The sequence below is a fragment of the Lithobates pipiens genome, unplaced genomic scaffold (genome assembly GCF_037356315.1).
Source record: "Lithobates pipiens isolate NorthernLeopardFrog02 unplaced genomic scaffold, aLitPip1_a1.2 Scaffold_25, whole genome shotgun sequence".
Classification (NCBI taxonomy): domain Eukaryota; kingdom Metazoa; phylum Chordata; class Amphibia; order Anura; family Ranidae; genus Lithobates; species Lithobates pipiens.
Genome location: NW_027507787.1, coordinates 204803071 through 204827409, shown reverse-complemented (window position 1 = coordinate 204827409; position 24339 = coordinate 204803071). Strand labels below are relative to the sequence as shown.

General features: G+C 44.4%; 1 protein-coding gene across 2 annotated transcripts in view; it reads right to left on the bottom strand.

Moving 5' to 3' along the window:
• Positions 1-6100: 6100 nt before the first annotated feature.
• Positions 6101-24339, bottom strand: part of BAG3 (BAG cochaperone 3) — a 35572-nt gene continuing 17333 nt past the window's right edge. The window contains exons 2-4 of one of the 2 annotated variants that reach the window (XM_077455470.1): positions 11392-11700; positions 10229-10564; positions 6101-7831 (exon numbers count right to left, since the gene is read on the bottom strand). In XM_077455470.1, the coding sequence (XP_077311596.1) occupies positions 6857-7831; positions 10229-10564; positions 11392-11700 (1620 nt within the window). In that variant the 3' untranslated portion in view covers positions 6101-6856. The remainder of the gene's footprint in view (positions 7832-10228; positions 10565-11391; positions 11701-24339) is intronic. The other variant, XM_077455471.1, reaches the window with a different exon arrangement.

The following is a 24339-nucleotide window of genomic DNA, read 5'->3' as shown; positions in this document are numbered from 1 at the left end:
TAGCAATGGCAGCTATCTAAGACCTGATTGGCCGGGAGAAGAATCAGGAAGACAACAGCAAATATTAATTTGCTATTGTCACACAACTGGGTGGGCTCTGGGTGCAGTGCTCTGCGCCCCAAGCCCACCTTTTTTTAAGCCAACTAGAGCCTCAGGCTCTAATCAGGTGCTTTAAAAAAAAATTAAATCCATGCATCCAGCGCCCTGAAAGTAGATTACACTGTTCAATGCCCTGGCTGAGTGAAGGAGATTCTCGCCCAAGATATGACGGTACATGGCCCTGTCCATTGTCCCTTTGATGCAGTGAAGTTGTCCTGTCCCCTTATCAGAAAAACACCCCCCCCCCCCCCCAAAGCATAAAGTTTCCACCTCCATGTTTGACGATGGGGATGGTGATCAATTTAAAACTTTTTTGAAATGCATCTTTCTGGATTTGTTGATATTTTGTCTCTCTCTGTTAAAATAAACCTACCATTAAAATTATAGACTGATCATTTCTTTGTCAGTGGAGAAACATACAAAATCAGCAGGGGATCAAATACTTTTTTTGCCTCACTGTAGCTCTGATTCTTCGACCCTTAGGTAGGATGAAGAGTCTATGCAGGGGCGGACTGACCATTCGGCAACTCAGGCACTGCCCGAGGGCCCCAACCCACTAGGGGGCCCCATCAGGGTTGCCAGCCTCAGTAAAACCAGGGACAGTGTGTAAAAATCGGTGTTTTTTTTACATCTGTCTCTGAAATGTCCCTTACCAACATCCTTTTGGTCTAAAAATCCTGAGATTATAGCTGCCCCACCTCTCCAGTACCTTCTTAGCCAATAGAAACATGTCTGTGTATACTGTGTGATTGTATACTGTGTTTGTGTATACTGTGGGGCCCCATAATCTCCTATTGCCCGGGGGCCCCATGAGTTGTCAGTCTGCCCCTGAGTCTATGTGACTTGCCCTAAAGTATTTTGTTCTCCAAAGACGCTCCAATAGCGGGGATATGAACTGTAGTCTCTTCAGGAAAAGAGAATCTGATAAAGAAGGTGGAAATGATGCCAGTACCATCTCCCAAGCAAAGAGAAACTCTGCAATTACTCTGGGAAGGTAAGATGGACAGGCTCTTAGGCTGTCTATATCTGGGAACAGCAGGCAGTTGGACTACTTAATTAAAAATTCCTAGATCTGCGGAACTCTGTCACCAGAGTAAAATGCTAAAGAGTACAAGAGGAGGTAGAGAGACAGGGAGAACAGGCCAGTCTCTTTAGGGCCAAGGGCAAGTGCAAAAAGATCAGTTAATAAAAGAGGTCTTTTTTTATTGCCACCAAGAGAGTGTGGTCTGCCCAGTGTGTTCATGTGAGAGTTGAAAAGGTGGATACCTGGGTTTTCAGTCCTTGAGACTAGGCAGCTTTTGCAGGGATGATTGAAGAAACTCAAGTACCGTATATACTCGAGTATAAGCCGAGATTTTCAGCCTCTTTTTTGAGGCTGAAAGTGCCCCCCTCGGCTTATACTCGAGTCATCGCTGTCTGCCCGCTCGATCAGCGTGTCGAGCAGACAGACAGCGGCCATTCTGATTCAAAAGCCGCGCCTTTGGCTCCGCCTTCGCCTGTGATAGGCGGAACACTGAATTTCCCAGCAGCCTGTGTTCCGCCTATCACGGACGTCGTATCATCCTCGTACTACGGACGAGGATGATACGACGTCTGTGATAGGCGGAACACAGGCTGCTGGGAAATTCAGTGTTCCGCCTATCACAGGCGAAGGAGGAGGCGCGGCTTTTGAATTTTACAATGGCCGCCGACGAAGAGGGCACGGGACGGAGGCAAGGCAAGGCACGGCACGGCACGGGACGGGACGGGACGAAGGCAAGGCACGACACGGGACGGAGGCTCGGGACAAAGGCTCGGGACACAGGTAGGCTGGACACACACACACACACACACACACACACACACATGGATGGATGGATGGATACACACACACACAGGGATGGATGGATGGATGGAGACACACACACACAGGGATGGATGGATGGATGGATGGAGACACACACACACACAGGGATGGATGGATGGATGGATGGAGACACACACACAGGGATGGATGGATGGATGGATGGAGACACACACACACAGGGATGGATGGATGGATGGACACACACAGGGATGGATGGACGGACACACAGGGATGGACGGACACACAGGGACGGACGGACACACAGGGATGGACGGACACACACACAGGGATGGACAGGCATGTCTCACCCTCGGCTTATACACGAGTCAATAAGTTTGCCAGTTTTTTTGGGGGTAAATTGGGGGCCTCGGCTTATATTCGGGTCGGCCTATACTCGAGTATATACGGTATGTCGCTGATTGAAGGGTTTTCTCATTTCCACATATATTCCTTTTGCTGCTTCAATAAATCCACTCCATATCCTATGGTATATTCATTGTGTCTCCCATTCCTGGAGTCCTTTGGTGTCCAAAGTAACCAGGATCCAGTATCCAATGATCATATGGTGCAAGGGACCTCTCTGCCATAGAAGTAGAAAACAAAACTGTATCCAGCAGAGGTTCCCATGACATTGCCGAATTGTAGGCTACAAGAGAAAGATGTAGCTCATGCACACCCCTCATTGTCCAGGAACAGTTAATAAAATTCCTTGATCTTGACACGGTCTCCAATACAGGAGGAGAACTGAAGTCTGTACCCTCTGCACACAGTTGTCACCATCCAGGCCTATGAAATATATTTCTTCCCAAACCTGAGCAAAGAGAGCAAGACAGGCTCCTACTGGCACACACTGGGTAGCCAAACCCACGGAAGGTTTCTTCAGAAGGTTGCTAGTCTTTCCTCTGGAAGGCTAAAAGTAAGTTAGAATTCAAAACTCTGCCCAATGTCTTGAGAAATTCTCAGCCTAGACAATAGGTTCTAGTATTCCTGTACTGGTCATGAGATCTTAAAAGATCCAATGGATGGCTTCCTTTTTCAGTCTTGCAGTACAAATGGCTTTTAACATATTACTCTGTTAATTGCATCTTCCAGGGTCAGATTGCATCCTCAAGTAAACAGAACACAGGCCTTGTATGAAAGAAGAAATGTTTAAGTCAGAGAGCACGTTGACTCATCACTGAACAAGAGATAATTCATGCCACGAGTCCACTGATGCTTCAAAATTGATTACTCCCCTCTTCTGTACTTTGGTTTTGACAAAAAGTATGGTGTTGCTGAGGATTCTCATCTATTCTTTGTGTGAATTGAATCTTGCATACTCTCCTCTACACCTTGGTAAATAAAGGACTTCACCTCCTGAAGGCACTCAGACTTTAGCCCCTGCCACCTCTTTAAGGCATATTTGGTATTGTAGTTTGCTGGGTAGCATTACCAAACAAAGCCCAACACAAACATGAAAGGCCTTTACGGCCATGCTTGCCAAAGAGGGGAAGCAGGACTTGGTAGGCAATAAGCATTTGCATACTCTCAAGATGACTGTTATTAATATGAAGGCAGAATTATGGTTTTTGGAGGATTGTCCTGGCAGATCAAGGGCTGGTGTTGGCCAACAAGTAATGCCGCGTACACACGAGTGGAATGTCCGACAGAAAAAGTCAGACGGAAACTTTTCATCGTATATTCCGATCGTGTGTATGCCTCATCTGACTTTTTTTTTCTTTGAGTCAGACGGAAGCTTTTCATCGTATCTTCCGATCGTGTGTATGCCTCATCTGACTTTTTATGGCTTCGAAAATTCTGACGGAATCTTTCCGACTGATCCAATTCCTATCCGGAAAATCGCTCATCTGTATGCTGTTCCGACGGACCAAAAACAACGCATGCTCTTAAAGTGGTTGTATACCCAAATTTTTAACTTTTACCTACAAGAAAGCCTAAAATAAGGCTTACCTGTGGGTAAAAAAAATATCTCCCCTCGGTATGCGCCGCTGACTGCAGTGGCGCATGCGCACAAGGGGATTCTCGGCCTGAAAATCCGGCAGTGGCCGGCCGGCCAGGTGCATACTAGCTCATTATGCATTTTGCTTTGCAGGTTTAAAAAAATAAATAAAAAAATTGCGGGTTTACTACCGCTTTAAGCAAGTATGAGACGGAAGCTATTGGCTACTGGCTATTAAACTTGCTTTTCTAGTCCCGTTGTACGTGCTGTACATCACCGCGTTCATGACAATCGGACTTTGGTGTGATCGTGTGTACGCAAGAGAGTTTCAGCAGAATTCCGTCGTAAAAATCTTCAGAGTTTATTCCGATGGGAAAACCGGTCGTGTGTACATGACATAAGCCGGCATGAGGTAAACCAGGAAAATTCAGATTTGTACACACTGTACAGGACACATTTTATCTTGCAATAAGGTAGCATTTAAAAAAAACATTTAAAAATAAGAATTATCATTTTTTTTTTATAGTATTACATTCTGCAGGACAAATTACAAGTAGCATCTAGGTGTGACTGTCTCTGGCAAGGTGAGCACTGGCAAGCAGAATGCAGAGGGGGGTAAGGTGCGAGAGCTGGGAGCCAGGGACAGGACCTACAAAACAAATCAACCCCTTGCTAGTTGCAGTGTCAAGTGGCTGTACTCCAAGGGAGGGGGTGCCCTGCCCAACATAACAGCTAGTGTTACAGGGCACCTAGGGAGATGGGACAAAGCACTATATGTAATTTGTTTTATGGAGAACTCGATAATAATCATAATTCTTCTTTTACCTTTTGTGCAGAAACATATAAAAATAAAACCGTTTGCTGGTTGTATCAAATATTTATTTTAAAATATACATTTAATGCTTTCTTCACACATATAAATATATATGTATTTAAACACTCTTTTTTTATTTTTTTTTATTTAGAGGATTTGCATCAGTTAACTAAAGAATACATAACTGTATAAACGAGTCTGACAGTTGTTTTGAAACATTTGCAAGGTAGATTTACAGTTGAAAGTTAACAGTTAGCCCTTGTACACACGGTCGGAGATTCCGACAACCAAATCCGTCGGATTTTGTCCGAAACTGTTGCATACGCACGGTCAGACAAAGCTGTCGGAAAATCCGACGTGATGACGTTATTTCGTTACGACGGGACTACGTTCACGCTAGTAGCCAATAGCTTTGATGTAGGAATTTGATCTGAGCATGCGTGGCACTTTGTCCCATCGGAATTCTCTACACATGATCGGAGTATGTCCGATCGGAGCATTTTGTCTGAAAATTTTACCAACAAGTTGGAAAACTTGGTCCGTCAGATACTCCGACGGAAACAGTCCGATGTAGACCACACACAGTCTGAATATCCGACAAAACGGTCCGATCGGACACATTCCGTCGGAATCTCCGACCGTGTGTACAAGGGCTAAGGTCTCTGGGAGTTTAGGACATGCTGCAAAATAGGAACCTATACCTCTGAAACCCCAATGCTCAGGCTATCTAGATGTACAAAAGACAGATAAGGCTATAAGTGTTTTAATCTGAGCATACCCAAAAGTTTTTCTGTTAGCATAGTATAGAGAGATAATAGGAAAACTAAAGAAGAGGGGCGAAGTGGTAAAAAGCAGTAGGGGAGAAAAAAAAAAGGGGGGGGATTTAAACACTCTTTACAGGGTTACATAAGGTGCGCATTACAGTGTAGAGTGGCATCACATGGCTTTGCATACTATGCTAGTGGACCTTCCATACACTATCATGAACCACAGCTGACATGTTTTGCAATCCAAGAGCATTCTGGGAATTTTTATATGGCTGGTGCAATGGGCAGGCAATTAGCACATTCATCAACAACTGACAAATTAGAGTGTCAATTAAGCCGATGTAAAGCTCACAAAGATACTCTGAAAGCCCTTTGGAGGAAATAATCAGCCAATTCACCCCTGATAAAATAAGGACCATATAAGGCTAAATAAATAAAAAAAACTTCACTTCCCTTTACTTTGACACTGAGAGTAAAAAGCCTGGCTTCTATTGGCACACATTGGGTAGCCAAAAGGAGTTCTCAAGACTATTTTCTGGTTGCTGCTGCCGCCATCATGTGCCTTAACATCCTAGAATGTCCTAGATAAATGCATGGCCTACCTGTGCGTGTGGTGAGAGTAATTTTTTAACCAAAGTCTTTGGTGCCAGATTGCCACCAATTTCTTTTTTTAATAATTAGTGATGCCTAATGTGTGAAAATTGAACACATGTATATGTAAGAACATTCCAATGTAACTGAAGCATTTATAGCCAATCCAAGTCGGACTGGGCAAGAACCTTGACAGAACTGTGGCACGGTCCCATCAGCAGAAAACCGAGTCAGAGCTCCAGCTAAAAGAAAAATGCAAATCAGAGAAACAAATACAAAACGCAGTTTTTTTTTTTTTTTTTTATAAATCTTTCAGTGCATAGTGTTTGATGTTTGTGCGTTATCCAAGAAGGATCTTTACATTCCCCAAGTAATTGTTCTGACCCTTCAACTACGTGCAAAATCTATTGATATTCTGTCGCCATCACTGACAATATGCACAAACGTGAATTCTTCAAACATTACAATATGAAGTTTGTTTCAGTAGATAACAATTTGCCACTTTGAGGTTTGAGAAAAGCTAACCGACATAACAACTTTTGTGAAAGCAGTTCTAGAACACGAAAAAAACATCAAAAGGGACACACAACTTTTTATTAAACACTTCCTTGTAGGTTCTGTTTAAGAGCATCATTACTGATTTCAAACAATTTTACTTTCATTCATTCATGTCCACATGCTGGTAGGTGCAGAAAAAGATCAGCAGTCTGAAGGAAACAAAAGCGCATGCACTTCTTCGACTGTAAAATTTAAACCCAACCAGCGATCGTAAAGTCTGTAAACTTTCACACATTAAGCAGCTAATGTGCATCAGTGGTGGGTACAGAGGCATTGTCCAGCACACTTGAAGTAGACAGTGCCCCAGTTATGCCGTCACCCTCCACTGAATCTTGTGAGCTTGCAGGCATGTCCATAGCTTGGCTATCAGTAGCTTTCTGTTCCAGATTCTCCAAAATGTTCTGGACTTTCCTGACACCATCCCTCCTTGCTTGACGAACATCTGCACGGCCTTCAGGGTCTACTGAGTCTAGGGCCAGTAGCTCTTTGGTAAGGTATTCCTCCAGCATCAGATACTTCTTATTTTTACTGCCCCGGAAGTTGGCAACCGCCTCCTGCAGCGCCTGAACCCTGTCTAATATCCGCTCCACCTGCAGCACTCCGGGATGCTTTTCTTGGGATTCTGCTACTTCAGCTTCTTTTTCATGGAGAGACTCCTTGAAGTCAGGTCTTTCCTCCACAACATTTGAAGATGGCATTTCATCCTTGACTTCTTTCTGGGCATATGATGGCTTGCATTCTACCTCTGCTGAGCTAGTTTGAGTTGGCACAGTGTTTGAAAACTGGCTTGGAGTATCGGTGGCAAGACCAGTCTGAACTGAGCTTATACTGGCAGGTTCTGCCTGGACTGGGCTAGTGGTGGTGGCAGAGCCTACCTGGTTCAGGGTGGGAGTTGGGAAAGTAGCCTGGGTTGAGTCAATGGTTGCAGATCTCATTTGTGATGAGGTTGGGGTGGCTGATCTTGTCTGCAGAGGCACTGTGGTGGGAGAGGCCATCTGAATGGGAGCTGTGGTGGGAGAGGCCATCTGCACTGGGGCTGTGGTGGGAGAACCCATCTGAACTGGGGCTGTGGTGGGAGAACCCATCTGAACTGGGGCTGTGGTGGGAGAACCCATCTGCACTGGGACTGTGGTGGGAGAACCCATTTGCACTGGGACTGTGGTGGAAGGATTATCCATATGAACTCTTGAAGGGGAGATCCGTTGCACAGGAATCTGCTGGATAGGTAGAAGAGACAAGATAAGACTAAAATAGCAAATACAACGTTCAATATCATTACTTTTTATTAAAGTATAACTAAAGGAAAAAAAGTTTTGGATAGAGTGGAAATGGGTTAGAACATCTGTCAGCTTGTATTGCTGTCTGTGACACCCCCCCCCCCCCATAGGGAGATCCACTGTCCTCTAGTTGTCCTGTTTACCATTATTGAAAGTGAAAGTGAAAGTAAAAGAAAATTAAAAATTTTGGGTTGTCCCCAGAAAAGTAATAGAGGGGAACTCTTCCAATGGGGACACTAGGTGTGGTGACCAAGGGAATCCCTTAATATGCAGGGATTTCCTCTCACTTTCTGTTTGGCTATGGGACAGGAAGTGAAGGTAAATCTCCCCAATGTACAAAGATGGCAAAAATAAACCTTACAGGGGTTATAACTCTCCCTTACTCTATCCAAAATGAAGACGTTTTGCCTATATGTTTAACTGTTTAAAAGTAAACCTTTACTCTACTAAGTAATTATGAAAGCTGTCATAGCTGTCTACCCTAATACAGTACTAGTTTCCTGCCTGTCATTCTGGTACATCGGCATCAGTACTCTCTGAATCATTCTCCCACAAGAATTATGTGGTTGCCCGATACAAGTTTGTTCTGTATCAGTCTCTGAATGTGTTGAACCAGAGATGGCTAGGCATCTATTATTTGACACCTGACCTGTAGCAGGCAACTCCATAGGAGGACAATGCACTGGCCTAAGGTCTGCAATCACAAGTGGAACTGCTGCCCAATCAGATTCATTGTTTCATTTTCCACACCTAAAACCAATGGATCACTCTGAACAATGCCTTCACTGTTTACTTTTCTCCATTTTCTTTCTTCTTATAAATAGCCCCCTTTAAAAATATTTTGGTCATCAGATATAAACTTACATTACTCTAATGACCCAACAATTATACAAACACAATTCCTATACTTCTATCCTATTATAATTACATCAGCTTTGGCACAGACTAAAAACTGAGCTGTAAAATGAGTAGGTTACTATGGGAAACATTAGAGGCTTTCAAACATAAAGGGCCTCCAGCAGTGTTCAACCATCTTTTATTGTCCTTGCCAAACCCCTCCTCTCTTTATTTATTTTTTTCCTTGTCTTTGATATCTGTCTGATTGGTCCAAAGTCTGCAAACAAAGATTTTTTGTGATTAAAGCGGAGGTCCACCCTAAAGTGGACCTCCGCTCATCGGAACCCTCCCCCCCTCCGGCGCCACAATTGGCACCTTTCAGGGGGGAGGGGGGTGCAGATACCTGTACAGTACAGGTATTCTGCACCCACTTCCGGGATAGCTCTCTGCAGGAAAGGGGCGTAGATTACACCCCTTTCCGCAAGTGCCCGCCCCTTTCCGCAAGTGCCCCGCTGCCTGCTGGGAAACACACAGATCCCAGAGGTAGCGGGGACCGTCCTTATTGCGCAGCGCGATTCGCACATGCGCAGTAGGGAACCGGGAAAGGCTCCATTTCCTGATTCCCATACCCAAGATGGCGGCGGCAGCACCTTACAGATGATCTAGAGATCGGCTTCGGGTGCCGACATCGCGGGCGCGCTGGACAGGTAAGTGTCACTATTTTAAAAGTCAGCAGCTGCAGTATTTGTAGCTGCTGGCTTTTAAAAAAAAAAAAAAAAAACGCGGAGTCCCGGCGGACTCCCGCTTTAACATTGTTGATAGGTAGCCATGACCTAATAACTGTTGGGTCAGTAATATAATCTTTTAGAGCTCACAGTAGATACTCCTAAAAACAAGTTAACACCAATTGGGGTTGATTTACCAAAGGCAAATATGCTGTGCTCCAGATCAGTGGCGGCTGGTGCTACCATTTTTTTTTGGGTAGCGCTTCCCCATTCAATTTCCGGGCGGCTTCCCCGGCTTCTCCTCCCGACCCATCTGGTCTTAAGACCCACTTCCTGTCCTGATTGGCTGGGAGGACTAGCAGGAAGACAAAAGTGAATGTTGATTCGCTAATGTCACAAGTGGGTGGGCTTTTTTAAGCCAATTAGAAAAAAGCTGGTAGTGATTTATGTGTCCGGCACCTCGCATGGAGATTAAGGGCCGGCGTAGGAAGACTAGGGGGTCGCGCCCATGCGCCCCTTATAGACCGGCCACCGCTGCTCCAGATCTTTGTAAATGTTGATTTCTATCATCCAATTGTGTGCAAGCAAAAATGCTGTTTCTGAGGACAGTTTCATCTTCCAGGTTTTATTGTCAAAGCTTAATTGAAAAAGCTGAAGTTAGAAGCTGATTGTCTACCATGCACAGCTGCACCAGATTCTCAGTGCTCCAGTTTAAGTAAATCACCTCCTATGGGACTATGGCTTTAATACATTATAATGGAGGTATTCTACATACCTGAACTCGGGCAGATGATGGAGATGGGGAGCTCACTCTGGGTGGAGAACTCTCTCGACTGGACATCGTTCTTCCTTTCACCGGCTGCTTGGAGTCTCTTTCATCCTGGATTCTGTGGAACACTGGCTGGTGTGAGTGGCATTCAGGCTGTGAGTAGATCGTCTTCTGTGCCTGCTGGACATTCTGAGGAGACTGGCGGGCTCCATTTCCTTCATGGATCACCGGTATAGGAATATAGCCACGTGGCAACTGGTGGCTTCCAGAATTTGGTCTCCCAGAGCCCTGCCTGCCAGGAGACTGTGACAGGCTGCTTGAGTCTGCGACAGAAGGAGGTGGCTGAAAAATAAAGATCATACTTAAGGATTGGTTACTGGACATAGTGATTATTTCCATTAGCCCTCCCTATATTAAAAAATAGCCAGACATACAGAGTGTATATTAATAGTTTAAAGAGTAACTTCACTTTTGTTGAGAATAAAAAAAACACTCCTCTCTGGGTGATCCATGAACATTGCAAACATTTTAACAAATGTTGTTGCAGATTCCTACTTTTTTATTATTCTGAAGGAATAGCTTTTTGTTTCTCTTTGTTCCAGTATAAATCTGTATGGGAGTGATTTATAATTATCAATTAGCGGCTGCACCTGCAAGTCTCTAATGAGGAAAATTGCAAGGTCTGCATCCCTTTAGAAGTGATTTCCCTTTGGGGAGTATCTCACCAAAAATGACAGTTTTGTTGTGGGGATGCCCAAAATCTGACTTGTATCTTAGTGCAGCAGGAAACAACATTTCTCAGGGGCGTTCTGTACAATAACTGTGTACAGAATGCCTTCAGGTAGCCAAGTTGCATGGCCTTTTACAGAAAATCACAGCGCTGCAGATTACAAAGGAAATGTTTTAATAACATTCAATTACAATATGACTTGTGTTGCAATTCTATTTTTTTTTTGGAGTGGAGTTGCCCTTTAACTAAGTAGACTATCTAGTACAAGGATCCTCAAACTACGGCCCTCCAGCTGTTGCCGAACTACATATCCCACGAGTCACTGTAAAACTCTGAAATTCACAGACATGACTAGGCATGATGGGAATTGTAGTTCCTGAAGAACTGGAGGGCCATAGTTTGAAGACCCCTGATCTAGTACGTGCATAAAGGGCATTACCGATTGTCCTTGTGGAGATCCAGAATGCTGGCTGCTCGGTTTCTCGGTCTGAAGAGGTTCTGGCGAAGTCCAGGCGGGAGACTGAGGGCGGTTAAAGCCAGTTAGGGGAGACTGTGGCCGCATGGCAGGCTCACATTTGACTCTCTGCTTGCCTGGCTGTTGTAAGTAGTAGCATGGAAATTGCTGTTGGTTGTCCACACCGTTATGATGAACTGGAATTGGGATGTAACCAGGCCTAAGCTGAGGGTAATAGATGTTGCTTTGCCTTGGACTCTCCTGGGGTGGGCCATTGGCCATTGTCTGGTTCATCTGTGTTAAAAAATAAATAGACATCATCATCATAATGAAGGCCAATATCCACATGAATAGTATGCTACCTATTGTACAAAAGAAAGAAAGAAAGAAAGAAATATCAGAGAGAAAGAAAAAAAAACAGAAAGAAATAAAGAAAAAAAAAGCGTAAAGAAAGAAATAAAAAGAAAGGAAAAAAAGCAGAAAGAAAGAAAGAAAAGCAGAAAGGAAAAAAAGAAAGAAGAAAAAAAAAAAAAAAAAAAGAAAGAAAGAAGAAAAACAAAGAAAGGCAGAAAGAAAAAAAGAAAAATGTCATGGCATACAGTCAACTACCCTGTTCCCCCGAAAATAAGACCTAGCGTGATTGTCAGTGATGGCTGCAATATAAGCCCTACCCCCAAATAAGCCCTACTCTGTTTCCCTGAAAATAAGCCCTACCCTGAAAATAAGACCTACAAGGATTTTAAAGTGGTTGTAAACCCTTACAAACCACTTTGACCTACAGGTAAGCCTAGATTAAGCCTAGATTAAGCCTTACCTGTAGGTCCAATAAACATCTCCTAAACCTACACGGTTTAGGAGATATTTGCCGAAAGACAGGCACTGCTGTCTACAGCGCATGCGCTGTAGACAGCGCCGCACAGGTGCACTGAGCGCGCCGCAGTTAACGGCGATATGCGAGTGGCGGCTCCCGTGCGCATGCGCAGGAGTGACGTCATTGCGGCTCCAACGAATGACAGTGCCGGAGCTGCGAGACCCACCAAGAAGATGGATGCTCTGGACTACAGGGGACAGCGGGGACATTGCTGGCTCCTGTGTCAGGTAAGTGACACATAATGGACTACTATGCGATGCATAGTAGTCCATTATGCTTTACCTTTGCAGGGAATCAAAGAGGAAGTAAACCCATCAGGGTTTACTTCCTCTTTAAAGTAACTGCTGCGAAGCAGTGCCCAGTAGCGCCACCCACCAGTGCCTATCCCTACTGCAAAATGTTATAACAAACTATGAAAACAGTCCAAAATTTTCTTTTTTTTTCCATTTTTTTTAGCAAAAAAAAAAAACTGTGGCAATTAAATACCACCAAAAGAAAGCTCTATTTGTGTGAAAAAAAAAAATTATATTGGTACAGTGTTGTATGACCGTGCAATTGTTATTCAAAAAGTCACAACGCTGAAAGCTGAAAATTGGCCTGGGCAGGAAGGGGGCATATGTGCCCAATGAGCAAGTGGTTAAGAACAATGTAAGGCATGATACCAAACATACTGAAAAAGTAGGTTTTGAGATTAGATTCTAAAATTGAACTCCAGGCAGCTATAAAAGAACACTGTAAAATGCAGCCGTATTATGGGGAATTAATTAAAAATAATTAAAGCTGGATTCCAGAGTTGAAATACACATGTAGTACATGAATTGCCTCGTCTTGCAAAGAATTTGCAATTATGTTCAGCCAAGGTGGAAGAAATACAGTTGGTTCAGCTTCCCTTTGATGCTGATTGGACAATAAGCTCCATTCACATTTGGCCTTGTGGGATCTCTTCCCGCAATCTTAAAATCGCATTTAAATCGCAAAAGGAATGTTGGGGTGCCATTAATTTTCAATAGCACCTAAAATGCGGTGCAGTTTTGCCGCAACTAATGGGTGATAAATTGCGTGGCAACCACAGCAAACCGCAACGTGTGAAGCTTGTCACCCAAAAAGGAGCAGGGGCTTTTTACCCTGTTTCCCCTAAAATAAGACCTAGCCTGATTGTCGGTGTTGGCTGCAATATAAGCCCTACCACCCAAATAAGCCCTACCCTGTTTCCTCAAAAATAAGCCCTACCCTGAAAAGAAAACCTACAAGGACTTTAACTAGGGCTTATTTGGGGGGTAGGGCTTTTATTGCAGCTATCACCGACAATCACACCAGGTCTTATTTTAGGGGAAACAGGGTACGTTCAAAAGTTTTTGGGGAGTTTTACACAATTAGAAAATTGAACATATAAACAATCTTTAGTCTTGGTTGTAAACCCTTAAAAAAAAAAAAAAAAAAACGTGCAAGACAAAGGCATAATGAGATAATATGCATAGCATACTAGCTCATTATGAATTACTTACCTAAGATCAAAGCCCCCACAGCAGTTTTTGGTCACTGCTCCGACGACCGACATCGCTCCCGGACTTACTTCCGGGTATCACGGGCACCTGCGCTGTGTTTGGCCGGAGCCGCGATGACGTCAATCCCACGCATGCGCACAGGACCTGCCAGTAACGGCACAGACTAACTGAAGCAGCGGTTTTTGTTCATGGTCCGGCGGCCGACATCGCTCCCGGACTTACTTCCGGGTATCACGGGCTCTGGCGCTGTGATTGGCCGGAGCAGTGACAATGTCAATCCCACGCATGCGTGCGGGACCTGCTTCAGTGTGCATGTGCGATGACGTTGGCACATGCAAATACAGGGATATCTCCTAAACCGTGCAGGTTTAGGAGATATCCAGTGTAACTACAGGTAATCCTAATTATAGGCTTACCTGTAGCAAAAAGTGGTTGTAAAGGGTTTATAACCACTTTAAGCATTTGCAATTACAATTCCGAATACAGAGACCAATTTCTCCCTATAATCTATCAATAATTGTGGCAACACCACACCGCATTTTGGTGCCATTGAAAATGAATGCACCTGAACATGTTTTTTTTTGCGATTGTTGTGCAATTTAAGATCACAAGCAGAATAGTAGTGATTCTTCCCGAGATCCAAAAATGCCAAATGTGAATAGAGTCTTAGGAAGAACCAGCACACTTAGGTCATCAGCTCTACTCTCTCCTCCAACAGCACATGTACAAGTGCGAACAGGTAGACTATTTATTGCAGAAGAAAAATGCAACGTCCCTTCTGCAATAAAATATACCTATCTGCCATCTTGCAGTGTTCCTTAAAATGTGCAGTTCAGTATACATTCCGGAACTGTACCAGGGTGACTGAACCCCTGTGCATGCAACAATCAAGATTGTCAAAGACCAGGCAACCGGAAGCCAGGGAGAAGGGAACTTGCAGGTGTTGGACCATTGGAGTCAAAAATATTGAAGCCTTTAGTTCCCCTTTAACACCTTTAAGATCGCCCAACACATACTGTATGTGTGGTTGCAAAATGGTGAGCTTTAGAGCCCCCATGCCACACATTGCTGGGACCCCAATGTTTATGTGCTGAGAAAGCACACTCACTGCACAAAGACCAACTTGTCAAAGACAGCTCTCGGTCCAGACCAGTGGTGGCCCATCCATACGGGGCGCAGGGTCACTGCCCCCCCTAATCCATGCTCCTGGCCCCTAATCTACATGCAGGGTACCGGACGCATGGATTTTTTTGTTTTGTTTTCTTTTTTAGAAGCATGCGATTAGAGCCACTCTTGGTGAAATTCATCAGAGCTACAATAATAATAAGACCTCCTTTTTAACTGATCTTTTTGCACTTGCCCTGGTCTGTTCTCCCTGCTTCTCTACCTCCTCTTGTTCTCTATAGCATTTTATTCTGGTGACAGTTTTCCTCAAAGCTGTTGCCTCTGTCCTCAGAGTTCCGTAGATCTAGGAATTTTAAATTAAGGAGTCCAACTACCTGCTGTTCCCAGATATATCCATCCTAAGAGCCTGTCCATCTTATCTTCCCAGAGTAATTGCAGTAATTGCAGAGTTTCACTTTGGTTGGGAGATAGTACTAGCATAATTTCCAACTTAAGCTTCTTTATTCTTGATTGCCAATCAGGAAGCTGGTCCTGAACTGGTCCTGAGACCCGATTGGCCAGGGAGTCTTAGCCCTTGTACACACGGTCGGAGAATCTGTCGGAATGAGTCTTATCGAACCGTGTCGTCAGATAATCCGACTGTGTGTGGTATGCATCGGACTGATTCCGTCCGAATCTCCGTCCAACCCAATTTTCCAACATGTTGGAAATATTTCCCGACCAACTGGGCCGGACGGACCTAATCCGATCATGTGTAGAGCATTTTCATCGGACCAAGTGCCACGCATGCTCAGATCAAATTCCTACATCAAAGCTATTGGCTACTAGCCTGAATGTAGTCCCATCGTAACGAAATTACGTCATCACGTTCTGAAAGATCAAATTTTTCGCCAACTTGGCCCGACCGAGTGTGTGCAACAGTTTCGGACACAATCCGTCGGACTAAATCCGACGGGCAAAATCCGACGGATTTGGTTGGTAAAATCTCCGACCGTGTGTACGTGGGCTAAGGACTCTTTGGCCAATTGTGTCTCAGTCAGGGCACAACCGGGAGGGGAAGCAACGGCCTGGCTCTTCCTTCCCCCTGCCTCCTAAGATCAGTCCATCTAACGGTGGAGGGTGCTTGCAGCGATCGTTGCCTTCCTGTCCACCGTCCATCTCCTGGGGGGGGTTGGGGTGTTTGCAGCACTTGCTGCCTTCCTGTCAGTCTCCTGGTGGGGGTGGATGGGTGCTTGCGGCGACCACCGCCTTACAGTCCGTCTCTCCTGGAGGGGAGCTCGTGTTAGTTTGCCTTACCCAAAATATTTAGCACCAGCCACCACTTGTCCAGACTAAAGATCAGTAGACAACGGGATCAGCTTCTAATCATGTGACCGCTGTGACATCTCATGATCAAATGGAATGCCAGGGTGGGCGGAAAGGGTTTGATAAAACATTAAGACCCCTTTCACACTGCCGGCGTTTGTCAGGCACTACAGCGCTAAAAATAGCACCTTTATAGCACCTGAAAAAAGTGGCTCCATTCACTCCAGTGTGAAAGCCAGAGGGTGCAGCAGCTTCTGCAACTCCTCCACCACTGCTCCCCATTGAAATCAGTGGGGCAGCACTGCAATACCGCCAGCAAAACGCCGCTCCGGCTGCGTTTTGCGGGCAAATTTAACCCATTTTTGGCCATTAGCGGGGAGGCTAAAACCCCCGCTAGCGGCCGAATAGCGCTGCTAAAACTACAGTAAAGCGGCGCCGACACCCAGGGCAGCTTAGTGTGAAAGGGCTTTTAGGGCTTGGTCACACCATGTCTGTTGAGCTGCATTTTTCGGAACATCACTGCACATGTATGGTGTACACAGGCACCATTTTGGATTTGCCCTATTCACACCATGCATGTGCAGTGGTGTGCTCTTTTTGACAGCAACTACATAAACACAGCCATTGCTTTCAATTTGGCTTCCATGTGGGTCCGAGTGCATATCCCTGAGCTCACACTGTGTGTTCGTGGCTGTGCACCCACACCGATTGGGAGCAGTGGCTGTGCCATGAATGGGATTGCCTGCACGAGGATACATGGAACACCTGTGTATCCCTGTGAGGGTAAACACGGCCCTCCACAAAAATACACTTTATTGTGCCACATGTGAACGAGGCCTTAGTAGAAATTGTGCAGAAATTTTGTAAGTTATGTTGTGTTTGTGTGTGGCAACAATGATTTTAGTGTATTTTTAGTAAAAAATAGTGATTTGATAAAGATTTGCGTAACTATTGCAAGGCCTAAAAAAGCTCAAGTAAAAAATCAGTAGCACTATTTTTTTCTACAGGTCATGTGCTTTTAGGAAATATATGGTTTGGGGGGTCTTTTACAAACTCTGAAAGCTGTAAGGAGAAACTGATAACATCCAGATCTGTAAAGTAAATTGTTTTTATTTACTGTTTTGTGCACCTTCAGTTTTCACCATTTGACAAAAATTTCAAAAATGTGCAATATTTGTTATTTATTAAAGGAGTTGAAAAGGCAACATTTTTCTTTATCTTAATGCATTCTATGCATTAAGATAAAAATTCTTCTGTGTGTAGCAGCCCCCCTAATACTTACCTGAGCCCCATCTCTTTCCAGCGATGTCTAAGCCCCCTGGGCTACTGGCTCCTGCGGAAGTCAATCAAAGTCAGTCAGCCAATCAAGAGATTGGGAGCAGGGCCAGGTCAGGGTTCCATGTCTGAATGGATACACGGAGCGCTGACTTGGCTCAGGTGCCCCCATAGAGAGCTGCTGGCTGAGTGGGCAATCGATAGGAGCGAGGGGGCCAGGAGCAGCAAAGAGGGACCCCAGAAGAGGAGGATCCAGGCTGCTCTGGGCAAAAACAACTGCACAGAGGAGGTAAGTATATGTTATTTAAAAAAATAAAAAAAACTAGACTTTACAGTCACTTTAACTCAATACCATTTTAGTTTTTACATTTAGTAGGAATTTGGCGGGGAATTTGTAAATGTTGCCATGTATGTATCCACTAATAATGATTTTAGCATATTTTTAGCAAAAATATTGTTTTGATAAACATTTGCGGAAATATCACAGGGCCTTAAAAAAAAAAAAAAAATCAGTAGCACTTTCTCTTTTTTTATACTGGTCCTATGCTTTCAGAAAATATATGTTTTATTTTTCACAAACTCTGAAAGCTGTAAGCCCCTGTACACACGGTCGGAGAATTCGACAATCAAATCCGTCAGATTTTGTCCGAAACTGTTGCATACACACGGTCGGACTAAGTTGTCGAAAAATCCGATCATTCAGAACGTGATGACGTAATTTCGTTACGATGGGACTACGTTCAGGCTAGTAGCCAATAGCTTTGATGTAGGAATTTGATCTGAGCATGCGTGGCACTTGGTCCGATCAAAATTCTCTACACATGATCGGAGTATGTCCGATCGAACCAGTTGGTCGGGAAATATTTCCAACATGTTGGAAAATTGGGTTCCGACGGATATTCCGACGGAATCAGTCCGATGCATACCACACACAGTCGGATTATCCGATGACACGGTCCGATAGGACACATTCCGACGGATTCTCCGACCGTGTGTACAAGGGCTAAGACCGCTTTCACACTGAGGGCGTTTTGCAGGCACTATAGCGTTAAAAATAGTGCCTACAATCTACCCTTAAACAGCTGCTCCATTGTCCCCAGTGTGAAAGCCCTCGGGCTTTCACACTGGATCGGTGCGCTGGCAGGGCATCAGGAAAAGTCCTGCCAGCAGCTTCTTTGGAGCGGTGTGCTTACCGCTCCTCCACCGCTGCTCCCCATTGAAATCAATGGGGCAGCCGGCTACACCACTGGCAAAACGCTGCTAATTCGGTGCATTGTGGGCGGGTCCGGGTGCCGGACTAAAAATATCAGCATTTTACCACCGACTCTATGGGCGGCACAGTGTGAAAGGCATCTAAGAGAAAAATAAAAATTAATTTAAAAAAATGCAAAAATGGTCTAGCCACATGAGTTTAAAAGTGGAGCCCAGGGCCATGCAGCAAAAGGGTTAAAAGACTTTAGTAAAAGTTGAGACGGGCGCTTTAAATGGCAATTCCAAAGCACCCCAAAATTCTTCATAAATGAATAAAGCAAATGGAGGGCCTACCTACCCCACATTCTTTTCTAACATTTTCTTCATGCACACTTTCTATATGATTGGTATCAAAGCAATGCCACTGTACATAGCAATGCATTACCATTTGGAAGCCAGTTACGTCAATGAATGATATTTTTCGCTAATAACAGTGAACTATACACTTACTTTTTATTTTATTTTTATTTTTTTTGAGATTTGGTTATCTGGTTTCTTCCCTTTATACATCATGAATATTAATAAAACAGTCTCTGTGTCTGACTTAGAAATCCAGTAGCCCACATCTTCTATTCCCCGTATATGTTAAATTAACCTACAGCTGCATCTTCCCTTCGGGGCACATATGGCATCTGTTGGCATTCTTTACTATGCTGAGTTAGAAGGGACATAGCCTATCCATGAAGGCCAAAGATGGCCCTTTTATCCTCATTTTATTACAATGGACATTTTATGGGGGAGGCTGTCATGCAGCTGTCACGGTAAAGGCTGAGCGAAGGTAAAAATAGCCCCGGTGACACACATTGAGAAGGATCCTGCGGGGTAATGGGAAGAAGGCCTTGTGTCTGAGGTCAGAGCTCGGACAGTGACTAAGGCAATGGATAAATGTCTGAAGTCTGAGTCACCTCGGCTGACGTTCCTTCTCATCAACCCACAGCACTAAGCTTCTACCATCACAATGGTGTCACACATAATAATATCCCAATGAAGTAAAACCCCACCAAAATATTTTCTTATAACGTTGATGTAAATGTAGAAGTGTTGGAACCTGTTTTTATTTTCTTTATGTCTATGTCATAGATAAGATTTCACCCCACCCCTTGTGTAGTCACCCTGACAGGAAATGAGCAGTATGGTGAGGAGTTGTCAGAGCCTCCAATATCGGTGAAGTAGTTGAGGAGATTTTTCTCACTTCCAGTGCAGTCATGGACACAGGAAGTGAGTGAATCTCCTCAAAAGGAACACTGGGAGAAATAAAATCCTCACAGTTTTTAATCCTTTCACCTTCTATCCAAAATAATAAGAAAATTGAGGTCCGTTCTAAAACAAAGTAGAGCATAATTTGAGCCATTACAAGGTTTCTTGATTCAACTGAAAGGTGGAAGCTTTCTATGTTATTGTCTGTAACTAAAAACATAATGAGGTTTAGTAAATCAACCTTGCAAGTTAGATCTGAGGAGAAGCTCCAAGGCTGGGTTCACACCAGTGTGAATTCGATTTGGGTTTCCTTACATCCAATTCACATGTCAGCCAGGAGATAGTGATCGACTCTCTATGGAGCCGGTTCACACATCTCCGCAGTGAATCTGGTGCGAATTGCACAGGAGTCCTGTGCGTTTTCTGGTCAGTTTTAGGTCTGAATTCAGCCAAAAATTCGGGCTGATATCGGACATAAAACAGCGAATGGAGACGCACCGGATCCCCTGCTGTGAGCAGCTCTGTTCCTCCATGTGAACCCAGCCTGAAATGAGGGAAAGCTCTGCTCATTTCCATCATCCACTCGTGTGCAAACAAACAGGCCTCTTTCACACGGCCAATACGTTCAGGTCCGCCTGTCAGTTTTTCAGGCGGACCTGAACAGATACTCCATAGACCTCTATGGAGCATCGGATGTCAGCGGTGACATGTCCGCTGACATCCGACCCGTTTCGATCTGAAAAAGTGTGACGGAGGAAAAACCTACTTTTCCATCCGTCATTGGATTGGATCGGGTGACGATGGACTCTGCGGTCCGTAAAAGCTGAAATTTACAGTAGGTATGGCTATATTGCATAGTAACCCTGGTCCAGCTTGAACCCGTGTAACTCTATATGTGCCATACCGGTGTAATCCGCATTGAAGCTGGAACTGTAGTAGGCACCTTCACTACATTGATCTCCATTAGCTTTCAGATCACATGCCAAGCAGCTGCCCTTCTGTTTAGTGTATTTAGGAGCTTACTTAGCCAGCACAGGCGCTATACGGCAACCCTGAAGTCAGAAGGCAATAACTGTCATAGCGGCGGTACCTGCTATAGTGATTTCCAACTTCCACAAGGATCAGCCAGCTATGGCACCTACATACTTACATTGGTCCAAGTTTGACCATTTTAATTATGCAGAAATAGCCATACCTAAAATTCAGCTTCAAATCAAGGCAGGGCAAATCCTGTGCGGCCTCCCTGTATACCCGGATAGGAGGAGCGGCTGCCTACATAGAAATCAAACTCTCCATTTTCCTACTGCAGTGCTGAATGCCTGGGGGAGGGAGAGGAGAAGAAGCGGGCTTTCTGCTTCAGTTTGTGAATGAATGGGAAGTTCTGTACAGAGCTATTCCTGTCCATTTATTCTGTGCTGCTGAGGCTGCAGAGATTGAGGAGGACTGTGTCCTCAATCTCCTTTCTCTGTCCTAAAGGTGAAACATCAGGTCTGTTTAGATCCCTGATATTTCACCAAAGCCCCCAACTGGGCTTTTTTTTTTTTTTTTTTAATTATAAAAATAATTGTAAAAGAAGAAATTATAAAATAAAAAACACTAAGCCCTTGTACACACGATTGGAGATTCCGACGGAATGTGTCCGATCGGAGCGTTTTGTCGGATATTCCGACTGTGTGTGGTCTGCATCGGGCTGTTTCCGTCGGACCAAATTTTCCAACTTGCCGGAAATATTTTCAGACAAAATGCACCGATCGGACATACTCCGATCATGTGTAGAGAATTACGATCAGACAAAGTGCCACGCATGCTCAGATCAAATTCCTACATCAAAGCTATTGGCTACTAGCCTGAACGTAGTCCCATCGTAACGAAATTACGTCATCACGTTCTGAAAGATCAGATTTTCCGACAACTTTGTCCGACCGTGTGTATGCAACAGTTTCGGACAAGATCCATCGGACAAAATCCGACGGATTTGGTTGTCGGAATCTCCAACCGTGTGTACAAGGGCTAACATCAGTGGCAGTACTACCCAGGTCATAAAGGTTGCACTTGTGACTGGGCCCTGGCGTTCCGCCACTGGGCTTGGAGGGAAGGGCCCTGGCTTGGGATCAGGGGGGGGGGGGGCCTTCATGTTTTTTTGCACTGAGGCCCTGTAAGTTCTAGTTACACCGTTGCCCATGAGCCAGGTAGACAAGACTCCTTAAAAATTACAGTTGGTGCCTTTCAAGGTTCTTTCTAGTTGTTGTTAATGGAGCTGTCTCCTAAAAATAAAACCTACTGGCTTCTGGATTGAAAAGACTAGCTCCTGAATTTCATAATAATTTGTCCAACCCTGTATTACTAAACTTGATTCTACCACGAGAGTTGTAACCACTAGACAGTAATTCCACCACTGTGTTCACCCTCATCTACTCTGAACAAATAAAGGAAAGAAATGTAGTGTAGAGAGGAAAGATAAAAACGAAACCATTCTACTGCTGGGGTTCCATAATAAATAAATAGAACCCATAGTTTCCCAAGAAGTATAGGCAGAGCACAGCGTTACTATTCCCTGAAGGCAGCTCTGAGATCCAGGATTTAGAATTGTCTTACAACCTTTCTTATTCAAAGATTTGAGTACTAAGGAAGGCAAAAGTGGCCATAAAAAAGGGTTTTACGGAGGATTAATAATTGGAAAAATAAAGACACAACACTTCAAATATTAAATTATATTAGAGGCGAAAAGAATAGCATTAGAAGGATTGGTCATGTGAAAAGGAGATGAGAGAGATTCAAGAGAAATATGAAAAACCATAGAAGAGATGGTCTAACACAGGTGCTCTAGCCACAAACCCCTTTAAGAATCTGATGAAAGCTAAAGACCCCCACAATGAAACAAATTTTAATGGTAAACATGGGCCAATGAGTCAAGAGACACTTACCGATCCATGCTAAAAGCTGTGGCAGGACTGTATAGTGAATGTAAATGTTATTTTTTTTTTATTGGACCCCCACAGACCCCCCTGAAACCCATCCACGAACCACTTTAGGGGGTCCATGGACCCCAGGTAAAGAACCCCTGGTCTAACAGTTGGGAAGACACTGTCGAATAAGGGTAACACCAAGCAAGATGCAGAGATTTTCAAGGGCTGTAGTGCCAGAGGGAGAGAAAGTCTCAGGAGCCAACTAACCTACCAGCATGTCTTTGGAGTGAGGGAGGAAATTGAAGAACCTGGAGGAAACCGGTGTAAGCACAAGCACAGGGAGGACATGCAAACTCTGGGCATGGGAGCTCTCCTAGAAAGGCAACCTGCAGATCCCGAAACGCTGGTTTCTTATGCCTTATGTGATGCTGTCTTCACAGCAACATTCATTTGGATTGCTAGTGACTTAACCACTTGCTTACTGGGCACTTAAAGTGCTTATAAACCTTTACAACACACTTTGACCTACAGGTAAGCCTGGTTTAAGAGATATTTACAATTCCCCGTACGAGGATACCTTCTGCGCATGCGCTGATGTACTCGGCGCATGCGCACTTTAGAAGGGTCACGGCATGCCGTTTTCATCAAACGACATGCCGTTACTGTCGGCTCCCGCGTGCACACGCGACTCCTGCCAGTCACAGAGCCAGAGTCAGTGACCCCAGAAGGAAGATGGATGCTTCCAGCCGGCGTGGAAATCGGGGACATCGCTGGCTCCTGTGTAAGGTATGTGACACATAATGGGCTATTATGCGATGCATAGTAGCCCACTATACTTTGCCTTTGCAGGGAAACAAAGAGGAAGTAAACCCTGATGGGTTTACTTCCTCTTTAAACCCTCCTCCCGCCCAGACCAATTTTCAACTTTCAGCGTTGTCTCACTTTGAATGACAATTGCGCAGTCATACAACACTACCCAAATGAAATTTTTATTATTTTTTTCCCACAAATAGAGCTTTAATTTGGTGTTATTCCTGGTTTCCACACCTAGGCAATTGATGCAATAAATCCCAGGAGTCTTCAGGAGGGAAGAATTGGTTTGCAAGAGGTTAAGCAAACCCTCCTGCCTGTATGCATGGGCTAAGGGCAGATGACTTCCAGGAAGTAAATGCTACAAGAATCATCTGCCCTTACTCAAAATGGCTGCAGACAGAAATGCTAGGGGGTCTTTTTCAACATGATTTCTCAGCAAAATATAGCATGGAGACATGGATCCGTGGCTGAGCTTGATTTGAATAACAAAAATGAATTAAATAGTGTTTTTGGTTTGGGGTGTTCAGATACCGTGTACTTCTGCTTTAACATATTTGCATCTGGCAAGCACAGGTGGTACTTACAGCCTGCTGCCAGCTGCCCTGTTAAAAACCAAAGAGAGGCTGGAATACTAGGCAGCTGTACACTGTTTAAGCAGTACTTACAGTGCCTTAAAAAAATTATT